This window comes from Lytechinus variegatus, chromosome 14 (assembly GCF_018143015.1).
Source record: "Lytechinus variegatus isolate NC3 chromosome 14, Lvar_3.0, whole genome shotgun sequence".
NCBI classification, from domain to species: Eukaryota; Metazoa; Echinodermata; class Echinoidea; order Temnopleuroida; family Toxopneustidae; genus Lytechinus; species Lytechinus variegatus.
Window position 1 is genome coordinate 8,754,579 of NC_054753.1, and position 15,526 is coordinate 8,770,104.

The window sequence follows — 15,526 nt, forward strand, 5'->3', positions numbered from 1 at the left end:
CTCTCAAGTATTTCAATTCAAGAACTTTGTGGAAACATCCCCATCCCCCTCCCCGCGGGCCCCACCCCTTACTACTACTTGCCTCCCTCTAGCTCATTGCTTTTTCCTTCTATCGATTTACCCATACCCCTTTATTCTTTCTCTCTCCATCCCCCTTTCTTTCTTGCTTGCTCGACCCCCCCCCCCTCGAGCTCCTAGCTCTCACTCTCTCTCTCTTTCTCACTATTCATCTTTCTTATTTCATCTCTAACTGAAAAACCAGTCAAAATGACCATAAAGCCATACACGAAATGCATAATAAACTACACCAAAACTCAACTTTCAGAAGATTGTCATTCATTTATAACTTATTCTTTCATTATTCTGATTAAATAATTTGAAATATAATACAGCAAATTTGGATTGGTCACATGATATAAAAAAATAACAGAAACAGTAAAAATGAAGTACCTGAAGAGCAACCATGAAACCTGTAACACTATGAATTCAAATTCTAAAGCCCATGAAGTTGGGGTGCCTGGTTTTTACTGTTTTATATGAAGATTATTAACATTGTTAAAAGGGGGGGGGGTAAAAACATTTGGAAGATTTTAGCACGGGTCAAAGCTTTCAGTGAAGAAGCCGTAGGATTACATCATAATCACCAAGTGTAAATCATAGTCATTGATTTTGCAACATTTTACATATTTTGTATTTTTTCAAATGAACATAAGTGTCAATAGCTATTAAATTAAAACCTTTCAGTATTTTTTACAGTTACTATTACAGGCATCACAGGAGAATGGATTCATAAGTTTGCACAGTACAAAACACTGTTTTGTGAGAACAACCTCTCCAAAAATAATGTCTGAGATCTAGTCGTCTGTAAGAGCAACTGAACAAGAAATACTATAATCGAAGGGGAAAAAAACAAAAAAGTATGCATAGTAGTACAGTGTATTACTATACTATTTTTAATATCTTAAAACAACTAAATGTTGATTAAAATAAAGACAAACATGGTTTTTATATCAAAATTAGAAAAGGATGAAAATCTACTTGATGAAGAAGCTGTGTATTGGAGATGTTGAAACCTGAGGGCTGTGACACGATCGATCGTACATATGATTTGAAAGATTGATGGCACATAATGACCAATGTAATCGATCATAAAAATCAGGCTACAATCAAACATTACACGTTAATACTGGGCCTGGAATACCACAGTTGTACAAATCATCTCTTGAATCAACCGTCAACAGACTGATACCAAAATGATTTTTCTTTCCAGCTGCAAAATTATTAATGTAAGTTTTTCTCACTCTCTTTTAAAAAATTACTTGATGTTGTCCCCCTAAAATTGACATCATTTTGCAATATATATTAAGCAATAATACATTCTAAAAATATAAGTTATCTAAGAACAATAAAAATACATAATATATATACCTAAAAATATAGATCGTATTGCATCTCTGTATAACTGTTCACAGACGGAAGATTGCAATATACATGAATAATACACAAGAAAATGGATGGCACATAAAAGTGGAGGGAATAAGATTTCAGCAACGATCATTAGACAAAAAGTTCTTGTGAGAACTATCAAACAGCCACATAAACAAATAGTCCTTTTCAGGTTGATCTGAATACATGGTGCTTACCACAAACTTCCATAATACTCTCCACCATGAAAACCTTCAAAGATCATTTAACGATACATTAAATAAAGTTGAATGCATTACATATATACATATATATGCATACATCCTACGTAAGGATTCCGTTATAATACACATTTAGATGTTAAGACGAAGGTAGAATACGTTAAGGTGCATTTCGAACATTGAAAGAAGACAAAAAAAATTCGCCTTAAATGCAGATGTAGAAAGATAAGTCATTGAATGTTCGCAATGCATCTTAACGTCTAAATGTGTATTATAACAGAAGAAATCATTCATAGACTTCGCCCTTACGTAGGATGTATGCATATAATATATTTATAATATGTATATATATCTTTACATTGTGCATTCCAAATAGATTGGTGAGTACATATAGGAAGAATAAGATGGGACGCCTAGCATTTTTAGTGGGCATTTACCGTAAACAATTTGCTTGTTTTACGAATTCCAGGTGGATGTATACATTTGCTCATTTCATATACCAAGTATATGTATCACTTTGCTCATACATAACAAATACTCATAATTGACAGTATAAAAAAATGCCAAAGGAAACACATAGAAATTATCATTGTTTGCAAAAGGCACAAATTGGAAATACCTCTGGACACACTGAAACTGAATTTCTGAAATGCATTTACCATAGTTCAAGAATAATATCTTGAAAATAAAAGGCACAATAGAATATCAAATTAAAGGCTCAATGAAAATCTTAATTTCACAAGTCAAATGTAAAAAAAAAAGTTGCTTAAAATGAAGATAATAAAATTTACATATGAAGAAGATGCAAACCTCAAGAAAATTCTTATGAATTACAATTACATAATATTATGTATAAAACTATTCCCTTTTTAGAGAAAAAAAGAATTAAAGCAAGAATTGTTGTCGCAGCAGAAACACAGAAAAGCATGTATCTACTATGTACGGCTCTATAAATATATACAGGAATATCTATCTACTCTATTCATTTGTTTTAAAGTCCACTTACGGTACATTGGGTATCTTAAAGTTCAGTGTTTCTGTTGGTGTTGATATGAAGAATAAGAGTGACCTACTTACAACTTAACACCAAATATAGGCTTAACACCTTGAGCACTCTGCAGAGTAGACACTAACACTTAAAAAGTTGCAGCATGATTTCATTGTGATAGCTCAACTTATGAGGCCAGGCATAGCACCAGAATCATATCATGTTTGGTGCTGGGACAGGTGTCAGAATCAGCCCAACACCAACTCTTAACACCAAACTAGAAATTGCCCATTTTTAAATAATTGATACATTTGTCTTATGTACAATTAAGAATACAGAAATAAATAAATATCTTAGCCTAGTATTCCATAAATTTACTACTTATAGTTTCATGTGTACATATGAATACACTTTTATATAAAAATTTGCAAAATATGAGTTGGAATGTGAGATAATACCGTTGCAATATATTATATATTTAAAACAAATGTTATCAACTACTTCCATAAATGACATTTTTAACCACATAAAGCATCATGACATGATGACAGAATGTTTACTTGATAATAAATAGGATAGAAAATATTATTTGAAAGAAATGAAAACAGGAGGAACAAGTCGAAAAACGCAAGACACTGTGCAACAAACTTACCACCAACAGATGATAGTCATCATTAATACCTTTTAAGGGCACTTGTCCGAATATATAAAACATTATTTCAAAAATATCTGAATTAAAACAATAAACAAAAAAATGAATTTTATGCTAAAACATCAAAAAGATGGTAAGAAAAGACATTAGCCAGAGTGAGGCAAGTTTTTGATATGCCAAACAATAGCAATGAAAAATCTAATAAAATGGCAGAATATGAGAAACTTTCTATATCCATGAAGTGAAAACAGCCATTTTTTTTTTGGGGGGGGTGCTGAATAGAGCATGATATTGAAGGAAATACACACACCAGGGCCCTGTCTTACAAAGAGTTACGACTGATCCAATCAATCGTAACTCTATGGAAATTCATCAGTGTCATATATTTTATACAGGAAATTTGTGAAATGCCCTTTGTATACAAAGGAGAACACACCAAATTGTTAAGAAATCAATGAATTTATGGATACATACACTCATATCGAGACATTTTTTTTAACAAACATGCACTTTATATGTTGACTTTGCTGGCCTTCCATAGTTGCAATTGATCAGATCAATCGCAACTCTTAGTGAGATGGGGCCCTGGTGTAACTTACTACAACTGCAATCACTTTCAAAAGATTCTGAGCCTGAAATGTATCACAAAATATACAGAGCTAATTCAAACACAATAAAAGTATTGATAAAAAGTCTAAACGTAACATGTCATGCACAAGCGACACCAAACTCTGATCTAACACTAAACAAATACTCGTTGTTTAATGTGACTACCATAAATCAAGATCAATAATTCTCCTTTGACTGTTAGAGAAGATTAATCATTGTTTGGTAAGATTGTTTCAACATTCCTAAAGAAAAAAACTCACATTTTATTGCTAGATATTGGTAAAATAACCTTGCCTGAGTCGCATGGATATTGAAGAATGATGTCTCTCAACCAAATAAAATTGCCAAATGAGGTATTTGAAGAAAATGTCAATTTTTCTGATGATGTTGAATCTTTTACACTTTGTAATATCATTCAAATGCTTTTTGTGAGAGATAAAAGATATTTGTATTACTCAACAAATAAATATTGAATTGAATGTCAGTATCACAAAGGCAGATGGTACTAGACCACACCAAAGGTAAAAAAAAGGTAAAGTAAAATAAAAATATCAATGTCTTATTGAAAATATTGAATGGATAATAAGTCATTAAATAATATATACAAATAAATTCACTGACAGGTCAGAGGAAAGTAACCGTAGTTTGACTACAATTTTTAAAATATATGAATTTATAAAGAAATTAAAATCTTAGAACATACTGGAGAAACATACTTTTTAATTGGACACCCAATTGATCAACAATCACTCTTTCTTCTCCTTCAGAGTTTGTTGACATGAATACCTAAAAACAAGGTCAAGTCAACATGTCATTAGCCCCCAGACCTCTTATGATGGTATCTCCAGCAATTCAAAGCCTAAACTAACAAAGAATCAATCTAGAATGCAACAGTTACAAACCAAAACAATAAAAAAATCCAGTGGGATTTTCTGTCAGAGCTCATATTCAAAGTTTATATAGATGTACAAATGTATATTTTCTGAAAGGGAGTACATATCTTTCTAAGTGTGATTCTATCTCAATCTTTGTTGACATTTTATAAATGGGCAATTCCATAAAATGATCAACCTTTTAGTATGTCTGACCCCCATTTTTCCCAAGTCTTACCTCACTTCATACAATGACCAAGTCACGGTCCTTTAAGAACATATACAGACTGTCAAAAGAACAAGAAATCAAAGACAGAAAATGACGTGAAGGTCCCACATATAGGGGGTTGGACGTGCATATGTTAAGGAATTGCCCAAATTTGAACTCTTGCTCACTTTAATCCTCCATAAATTCAAAACACATATTAGTTCTTGGATGATATCATGAAAGAACAGGATGTGTCCAATAGGCGTACCAAATTTAAGAACAATTGGATAATACCTTCATAGAATGTATTCTAATCCACCTTTTGTCTCCTTTTCTTCATTACACAGAGAGCTTGTATGGACTGCAAAATTTAAATGGGGAACCCCACCCCAACAGCAAGTTGTATTGAGAGAAAATTAAGCATAAGATAGGTGGAAGATTCAACAACGTTGTAATCACCATATTTTTTAATAAAAGTTCAAGTTGGTTGCAAACTTAATGGTTTAGGTATGTGGGGTAGGAAAACTTTCTCCACATGTTCCAATATATAAAATGACTCCCCCAAAAAATATCTTCCGAACATCAAGTCTGGGTGGTCATTTTCAGGACCAAACATGATGGTATACCACATAGCTTCTGTGTCCAGTTGTGCATTGGTCAGAAGTTATTTAAAATGTCCTCTTCGATAGTTTTACTCAAAACATTATTGTATTGTTAAAACATGAAAATATGTTATATTTTTTCCTTCAATTTACATATGTTATAATTTGATTACTGCGGCTTTGCCCCAAAAGGAAAAGGTGCTCAGCAAAGAAACACAATCCTGATGATTAAAAAACATAACGAGGAGAGTTATCCCTTCTGCTTGTCACAATCTACTCAATAAATGCCAACTTGGTATTTAAATTGTCTCAGTGATTACATTCTCAAACAATAATAATTTTACTATTTTTACTATTCATTGTTGAGTGTTGAGAAACTTCCACTATTCTGCTTTCATTTTTCTACTTGCAGTTGCACACAAATCATTTTCTTTAATACCAAGGTTGGACTAAGACCTCCTTTCTTAGATCAAGGTATCATTTCATTGGACATCATGCTCTTCGTGAAGTGGATTAGGAACATTAAATGTCTTTGTTTATACATCATTAAATATAAGAATATTTGATTTCAAAATGATTCTTAACAGAATTATTTTGAGGAACCTGATAACAAATAGTGTTCTTACGGGACTACTCTACTTGCGTATAAAAAAGATTGTTTAAACTCCAGCATGAGATTATAATAAAGTCAGGAATAGATAAAATATTAGGGGAAAACATAAACAGAGTTCTAAAATGATGTCCTAGAATGATGATAAAAGATTCTAAAAAACTAACGCACACACATAAGTACTACAATGAAACTAGTACCAAAATACCTGAGATAAAGTTTCTCTTAGCCAACTTTGGCTATCTTGTTATACTTGGAGTGCATACTATTCCTAATATCAAATCACCCTCAGAGTTCTGAGTTCCGTGTAGATTCTGCAACACTGTTATGCAGTTTACGCTTCACCTTGGCTCCATTCATTTCTCGAGTTGGTGTGTCCATGTCTGTCTGGTTTGGAGGGGTTTCAGGGACATAAGCAGGATTGTGGATAACCCCTCGTGATGGATCAGCAGTGTGATACTTCTTGAGAAGGGGAGAGGATGGGTGAGGATCATCGCTGGTGCGCTGGAACATCTGAAGTTTGAAATTGGGCGTGCCAAGTTTTTTACGCCACTCCTCATCTTTCCAGAGCGTCAGCATCTCAAACTCTCCCTCCTCTTGCTGTGGACTCTTTTTGTGTCTATGCCCTGGTGACTTGCTCCTGGTTTTTCTTTCCTTTTCTCGAGCTGGTGTCTTCGCAAGTGTAGAATTATCCACAACTTTATCGATTTCGGAGATGAACTGGAAGTCCAAAGGAAGCTTTGGCTTTTGAATGTTTTCCGAGGTGCCCTTGTGCTTGGAATCAACACCATGTTCATTTCGCACATTGGTTAAGTCTGTGTGAGGCAATCCTTTGGTAACAGGTGGAGGAAACTCTTGCTGGGTGGACAAGTGTCCGGAAGCAGAAACATTGCCAACGGGACTGACTCTCCGTGCTTGGCGGGGTGAACGTGGTGATCGTGGTGATTTACTTCCGGGAGACGTTGATCTTTCCACCTCATCCACGCATTCGACGTGAATAACAGGTATAGGACTGTTCAATTCTCTAGAAGGTACTGTGTCACCTATCAGTTCTTCAGTCTTTCCAACATCTTTCCTAGTAGGTGTATTCTCGGGATGCTTCCTCCGTGTGTTGGTAACTTCAAGGTCCTCCTTTTTCATTGCACCTCTCACATCATATGCCTTAGATTTTCTCCCTGGCATACCAGTAACTGATGGCAACCCAACATCTATTACCGTCTCCTGCAGATGGTTGGCATGTCCTGAAGTTCTTCCGGAATATTGATTGCTGTTCTTACTGGAAAACCTCAAATCTGCTTCCTCATCAGATAAAATTTCAAGCATTTCCAGTTCTCCCGGCCTATACTGACCATCACTGTGGCTGAAATCCCCTAACAAACTTCTCTTCCCTGTTCTCATATCAACGACATACCCTGGATTATCTATTCCATCCCCTTTCGAGTTCTTCTTGTGTTTGCCTCTTTTCTTAAAGAGGTGTCCCTTAATCCCCTTCTTTTTATCATCACCATGATCCCCTACTCCTATATCGATTATTGCATCTTTGTCTCTTGTCCATTTTCTATGGCTCTTTTTATCAATGGACACTTCAAAATCTTCATCTTCCCCATCATCCACGATTGTTACGTGAGGATTATCAAAGCCATGTTTGATTTTAGCATGCCGACTCTTCATCGGTGTTGACGATGCTTGCATTGGTTCCCTGTCAAGATTTATGGTCTCCAGACCTTCCATGTCGATGGTGGCGCTATCAGGACTTTGCCGTGACGACGAAACAACGCTGACATCCGTCAGCTCCCCATCCTCTATGTTACCTGGTAAGGGTGTTGCTGGTGGGCTGCTGGGTAGCTCATGAACGTCCACAACAGTCACCTTTTTATTTGCTTTAGTGTCTCCAGGATCATCGCGTCTGATGGAAACCTCCAGGAGATCATCCAAAGCAGTCTCCTTCTGCACAGAGTCAATATCAACCGTTGCGGATGGCACACTTTCGACCGAGTGGCAACGAACTGCTTGAAGATTGATGTCACTGCTAGCACGAGCATTGTTCTCATCAACATCAAGGCTCTGCCTGGACTTAGTCCTCAGGGTTGGATGGCTCGTTGTCATGTTGTTATACATGCCTTCTGAGATCACCACAATGTCATGAGGATTGTATGCATGGATGTTAGTTGGCATGGAATAGTTGATGCAGGAATGGAGCTGGTATTTCTCCTTCAGGAGTTTCCGAACCGCTTCCTTCATCGGCAATTGGATGATTGCCACCGGGATGGTCTTGGTACTGTATCGCTGCCTGACACAGACAGCCACGTGAACTGTCTTAGAGTCTACCATTTCCTGGGAGACGTTCTGGTACTCAAGAGCCTTGCTGAACTTGAATGTCGAAGGAAGGAACACGGCTTTGAAGCTGTCCCGGCTACCCTTGCGTTTGAGGGTCACCAAACTGTTCATCATTTTGGCCGGATCGTCGATTCTGATCTCATCCGTCTTGCGTTTGGATTCACCCTTTTTGTCCGGTAGGAGATGACCTCGGATGTAGATCCGAGAGAGGTTGGAAAACTCAGCTGCATGATAGTAAACAGAAAAAAATTCTGTTTAAAAAAAATCATAAAATCAGGATTTCCAATTAAACAATTGGATAGAAAGACCCTTTCAACCAACCACTCTCCTCAATCTCCTGTATTTAAGAGTCGTGATACCTCAGTCGGCAGACCTTCAAAAACTCTATCTTGAAAGACTTTGTTATTGTCTATCAGAATATTATATACAATGATTGCATCCTGACAAAGGAGTAAAAACCTGTGGATCCAACTTTAAATTAGACACTTTGATTTAATCTGTTTTCCATATTTTGGATAGCATCTTGTACAGAAAATGTGTTTTCATGACACAATCTTTCTTTTTAACTGCCTATGAATTCACATTTTGAAAATGAATCATTTTCAGATTTACCAAGATTAGACAAAGGATTTAAACAGTTAACAAGGAATAATACAACGAATACTGAGTAATTGTAATTAAGAGACTCAATTTCAAACCTCTCAGATCAAACTTAAAGGGAATATTTCATAAAACAAATATTTTGTGATTTTTCACTGTCTATTTGTAATGAACTACTGAAATCATCTAACTGGCTCGGAGAGAGTTTGTCAGTGAAAATCACTAGGGAGAAGTTTTGTGTAACACTCTCATTGTTTACCTAGAGTTAGAAAATGTCATGAACAGTTTCATATAACAAATGGCCAGTGACTTTCACTGGCTTCTTGTTATAAGCTACTGAAATCCTTGCATCTGATTGGCTCAGAGCAAATTTATCAGAGATCGATCACTGAAAAGACATTTCACGAAACACTCTCCTACCTGGAGGTAGTAGAATGTCCTGTAGAGCCCACACTCTAATCTTGAACGTCTTGGTCTTAGAGTTGTATTCAAAGGACAGCTGCAAAGATCCCGTCACTGGAAATAAATGCAAATAGTAAACATTACTTGCTGTATTCATGTCATGGTAAATTCTAGTATTGAGGCCACTTTGTATTTCAGCACTGATTAAAAAAAAATAATAATTGATGAGATACAACTATGCTAGACAATTATCACATGAGTGATGAATATGAAAATAAAAAGTGAAATAAAAATAATGGATTAAAATTTTAAATAAAAAAAAGGTTTCTCTACACAAGTAATTGCATTGCCCTCAATTCATAACATCTAGAAAGATCACTGTACAAAAATATCAGAAACCCCAAAAATTTATTCCAAGTAATTACTCCTTGTAATTGTAGGCATCATTGTAAATGAATTTTTAATATTCGTCACTTTTCATAGTCATTATCATTACTGTGTTTATCATCATCATTGTCATCACTGTTTTGAATTTGATTTTCTAATTTGGACTTAGATTTTTTTTATAATTAATTTCATTTTCACAATCATCAGAACATGTAACCAGAGCTGCCAACCTGAAAAGAACATTTCAGTATTTTCAAAGCTGAAAATCAGTATTCTGATGATGACATCAGTATTTTCAATGAAATACCATAAGACAACACATAAAACGGAAACTTTAAAAATCAGTATTTTGCATGAAACCATCAGTATTCTTCTTATTTTTCAGTACTAAATATTGAAAATCCGTACTACTTGGCAGCTCTGTGTAACTCACTTGATGTTTTTCCAGGTGATTTCTTCTTCGTCTCTGAGACCTTGATGGAATCCCAAGCTCTTGGTGATTTGATCCTCCCACTATCATCCTGTGTGCTACCTGCAACCTTAGAGGTCACGACCTCTGACCTTTGACCTTCTGATCCAACTGGTTTCGACTTGGAGACAGTGATTCGAGCTGCGTCAAGTGTCATGTTCAGAAGGCTCTTTGTCCCTAATGAAGCACACACACAAAAGAGATTCCCATTAATTCCTCAGCACACCAATCCACAAGAAACTACTAAATTATACCTAGTATAGTCAAGTCTCTAAGGAATCTGTTTGGTTTAGCCAAAACTTGATTAAGAAGCAGTAAATAACACAAGCTTTGCAAAATATGGTTCAGAAATTGCTTCAACAATTATTTTGAGAGAGGAGGTTGCCTTAAAGGGGAATCCAGCCTTGGTCATAAAATGTAGTGTTAGAAAGGAGAAAAATAGATAAAACAGAATGGTGAAAGTTTGAAAGAAATCGGACCAGCAATAAGAAAGTTATGGCTGCTTTAAAATTGAAATCCCTATGATTATGTAGATTTCAAATTGGCAACTGGGTAAGTAAATTATGACAAGAGGCAAGGACAACTTTCCCATAGGCCATGTACTTAATTATCAGGGATTTGTGGTTTTCTCCTAACTGCCCATTCCCCTGGGGCAGTAATCTAAATATAACCCTGGTAGTATATTGTTTTATGTCCTCATGAAAGCAAAATAAAATTTGAAGTAAAAAATTTGAAAAAAAAATGACATATTAGCCATTTTATGTATTGGAGTACATGGAAGAGTAGTCCTTGCCTTACATCACTGTGACATCACATATGTGGCCAATTTGCAGTCTCAATGTATCTAGGGATTACCAATATTCACAACTTTAAAAAAATCATAACTTTCTTATTATTTGTCAGATAGTGTTCAAACTTTCACCTATCAACTTGTCTGATTTTTCTTATTCCCCTAAGAACAAGTTTTTATTTGGGTTGGATTCCCCTTTAAGCAAATTTTTATATTCATATTAAAGACTAGTGACTAAATTACAGGTAACAGGAGTCCTGACCAAGAGCTTCAAGATATTGGTACAAATATAGTACTGTTTCCAGAAAAGTGATCCTGTAGCTATATTTCATGAATTTCTCATTTTTTTACATGGTATAGAGTCAGGAAATCGCAATCAATCCCTACTTTACTTTACAATACACCGACTAGAAAACTTACTTTCTTTATCCAAAATTGGCCGGCATTCTTCTGAAGCCTCATCCAGCGGTGACTTCCCCCCATTGTTTTCTGTGTCATGGTGTCCTCCAGCTTTGAGCAGAGCCCTGAGACAGTCGGTGTGGCCCTCTCTGGCAGCATAGTGGACAGGTGTACAGCCTTCGAGATCATCACTGCAGTTGGGATCACCTGACAAGAGCAAGGACAAAGATTGGTCAGGAACATTTAATCAACTTATTTTTCCTGTTTTTGTGCTTTTGAGGTCAAGACGGAAAATACTTTACAGGGATCTAGTTCTTTTAATGTAATTATTTAGAATAAAGTGAAAAATCAAAGATCCCCATCGGGGGAGGGGGGTTTGGCAATGCAAACCCCCTAATGGCAGGTGCATGTTCATGAGCCCTCTTTGTACAAGGAGAAATATTTTTTATGTTTAATAACTCCTCAAAGCAGACGGCTGCCAGGTGTCTATCTTCGTACTATGTACCTTCCTATGTTCTTATACATATCATACATATCAATTTCAATATGCTTTTTCTATATGAATTATTGTTTGTATTAATATAATAATCTATATACATGTTTTTATTCTTGGGGTGTTTACATACAAGTCCAGGTCGGGAAGGATAGCCTGCGGGCTACAGTTATTTATTTAACTTTTTCCTTTTCCAGGCAACCTGGACTTGTTCTGCAAACATCCCTTTTCACTTTGTAATTGTATATTCTCCTGTAAATTGATTGTAAACTTTTTTTGTTGAAATGCCGAATAAAATAATAATAATAACAGACAACTAGGCTGTGGAACTCACTTCCTGCTAACACATTTCCTTTAGTTCCCAACATGAACATATTTAATAGAGTGTTAATTCATATTAATTCAAAAAGTTTGTTGTAAGTCATTTTTATTCATTTATTTTAATTATGGTTTGTGATTCGGAAAATATGGGTCACTTTTAATATTATAATGCCAACATCAGGCCCAAAGGATCAAATATTTCTTTTGGAATAAAAATAAAATAAATGTCAAACTAACCTTTGAACTGAATGAGAAGATCCAGGACTTCGGTATCTCCATTGGAAGCAGCCTCGTGCATTGGACTCCAGCCGTAGAGACCGATGGAGTTGGGATTGGCGCCATCTTCCAGTGCGCTCTCCACTAGGTTAGTATCCCCAAAGTGGACAGCCTCGTGCAGTTTGGTGTCTGCCTCCATTGCTGGAAGATACTCGGCGATCACGTCATGCTACATATACCAAGCTACCGCATGTTCTGCTTTGTTGTGATGGTGGATCATGTCTTAATGTCTCTCATACTACCAAGGTCCTAGAAAACACAATTGAAGGGTTTGAAACAGCATAATAATAATAATAATGGGTATAGAGGCACTAAAAACAAAAAGTACCATAGCACGTACAAAGTAGGCATAACAATTTAACATTTGCAATAATAACTACAATATTCAAGATAAAAAGGGAAATATTTATTATTGAAGAAAAAGGTATGTCTCAAGGGAAGATTTGAAGCCAAGAACACTGGAAGCATTTCTTATTGAAAGAGGGATAGCATTCCAAGTCTTGGCCGCTGCTACAGCAAACCGTTTTATGGCAGAGAAGAGTTTAACTGCATGGTTACAATCAAATAGAACTTGATTTTTTTTCTAAGCGCTTTCCATGATATTGCAAGCCATTAGGGTTACAACAAAGGGACTAAAAATTCACAAATCACTGGGAAATGGATTTTTAAGCAATTTGCCAACATAATCATATTATTTTAATTAATATATTCAAATTCCAAACAATCCAAAGTATAAGACTCTTTGCAGGTTGTGTTGATATTGAATAAATGAAAGAAGTTGCAGTAAACACTGATTTTGTGAGAAATTTTGTAATTTCTTTATGTTTACACCTGCCCAAGACGTTTCCTCAGTAAACACTTGGTGTTGCAGGTTCAAGTGCCAAGTTAAAGAACTGTCAAATATATTATATGCTCCTGTCGATTATCTTAGGGTACATGAACAATTCACTTGGTTATTCTTGTTCTTTTTCTTAAACTAGATTACATCTATCTTAAAAGGATACATAATTGTTTTCTGGAAAAGTTTTTGTCCAGATATTCAAGACTGCAATATTTCATGTTTCAAACATTTTTATTTAAAGTACGGTGCCATAATATGAAAAAGCAAGCTTTTATTTGCCATCAATTAGTCAGTGACTGAAATGAGGAAATCTACATTTTGGTTTCTGAGTTTGCAAACTTACTCGCAAGTAATTTAGGACTGTATCGATCTCAAACGACAAATAAAAAACCAACTCAGCTGGATTGAATTTGCGAGCGTAAATGCATAATGCGGAAGCCACGCATGCTCAGCCTCACTCAGCTCAGTCTCACTCTCAGACATTTATACATTTTCCTTTCCAAAATGTTCAGAAAAGGGTGAATTTGAAATTGTTTATTCCATTTTCGCTCTTTCACTTCAGCACATGTTTCAAATTCAATTTTCTTATTTTTTCCTCTCCTCTTTCTTTCTTCCAAGTTTCATCAAAACTTTAGACGGTAGGCCTAGGCCTATTTTTTTTTTGTTCCCAACAGAAGTGCAGATTTCCAGGTGCCATTAATACAAAATAAAGGCAAGCCGAACTCGATCGCCACTAGCCAGGAGGCGTTCTGGGGTAAAAATCATAGTACTATTCGTACCTTTTACCCCCTAACGCCAGGCGCTTGCAGGTATAGGGCCGCACGTCGGAAAGGAAAATGCAACTATACAAATGCACCAAACAGCGCCTTATAATTTGAATCTGACGTTAACACTTCTGTACATGGGTATAAATATCGGTTAGGAAAGTTTGGTATGTTTGGTAATGAAAGGGAACAAAAATCGCAGAAATGGGATGAAGAAATAAAAGTAGAAGAGAGTTTCCTACTCACATTTGTTGTCTTCGCCATCTTGGATCCATTGTTAATGCAACCTAGTTACGTGACGCTTATAGAGGGCGGCAAAATCAAGTGCTAAAATGTCCCGCTTCAACCACTGAACCAGGGGGGTGTTTCATCAATATTGTCACGCGACAACTGTCAGCGCTGATAGTTGTCGCGCGACAATATTGATGAAACACCCCCCTGGTTCAGTGGTTGAAGCGGGACATTTTAGCACTTGATTTTGCCGCCCTCTATAAGCGTCACGTAACTAGGTTGCATTAACAATGGATCCAAGATGGCGAAGACAACAAATGTGAGTAGGAAACTCTCTTCTACTTTTATTTCTTCATCCCATTTCTGCGATTTTTGTTCCCTTTCATTACCAAACATACCAAACTTTCCTAACCGATATTTATACCCATGTACAGAAGTGTTAACGTCAGATTCAAATTATAAGGCGCTGTTTGGTGCATTTGTATAGTTGCATTTTCCTTTCCGACGTGCGGCCCTATACCTGCAAGCGCCTGGCGTTAGGGGGTAAAAGGTACGAATAGTACTATGATTTTTACCCCAGAACGCCTCCTGGCTAATCGCCACCGGCACCAAGCATCGCGTCGTCTCGGCCCGGCGGCGTACGCGTCTTCACTGCGGAGCCTCTCGAGTGAGCTAAGCCGGATCTTTCGGGGCAGCTCCTCCTGTGGTTGCCGTTGCTACTCTGAGTGACTCTCGCGGTAAAACTACAGTTATCATAATTAAACATGGCTTATTTTAACTCTGATTTTAACACTCACATAAATATATCGTGTAAATCACTTTTTTTCATTATTTGAATAGACGTATAATCATAACAAATAGGAGGTTAGTATCGAAAGCATGAACATTTTACCTGTGATACTGGGATAATTTTCGGATTGACTTCCGTGGCAACATAACGCCATCGCAGATATCGTTGCATGATGGGAATGGGTTCAAAGGTTAGGAAACGAGACATCTCGTGATGATTATTTTCGCCTCTATACAATT

The 15,526-nt window shown here is 36.2% G+C and overlaps 1 protein-coding gene across 1 annotated transcript; it reads right to left on the reverse strand.

Moving 5' to 3' along the window:
• Nucleotides 1-4,527: 4,527 nt before the first annotated feature.
• Nucleotides 4,528-15,526, reverse strand: LOC121427431. The gene is made up of 6 exons (XM_041623823.1): nt 15,390-15,526; nt 12,623-12,910; nt 11,593-11,778; nt 10,347-10,559; nt 9,545-9,640; nt 4,528-8,748 (listed from the first exon to the last, which is right to left on the reverse strand). Exons 2-6 carry the CDS (start codon nt 12,798-12,800, stop codon nt 6,476-6,478), a joined length of 2,946 nt encoding a protein of 981 aa, XP_041479757.1. The 5' UTR covers nt 12,801-12,910; nt 15,390-15,526; the 3' UTR covers nt 4,528-6,475.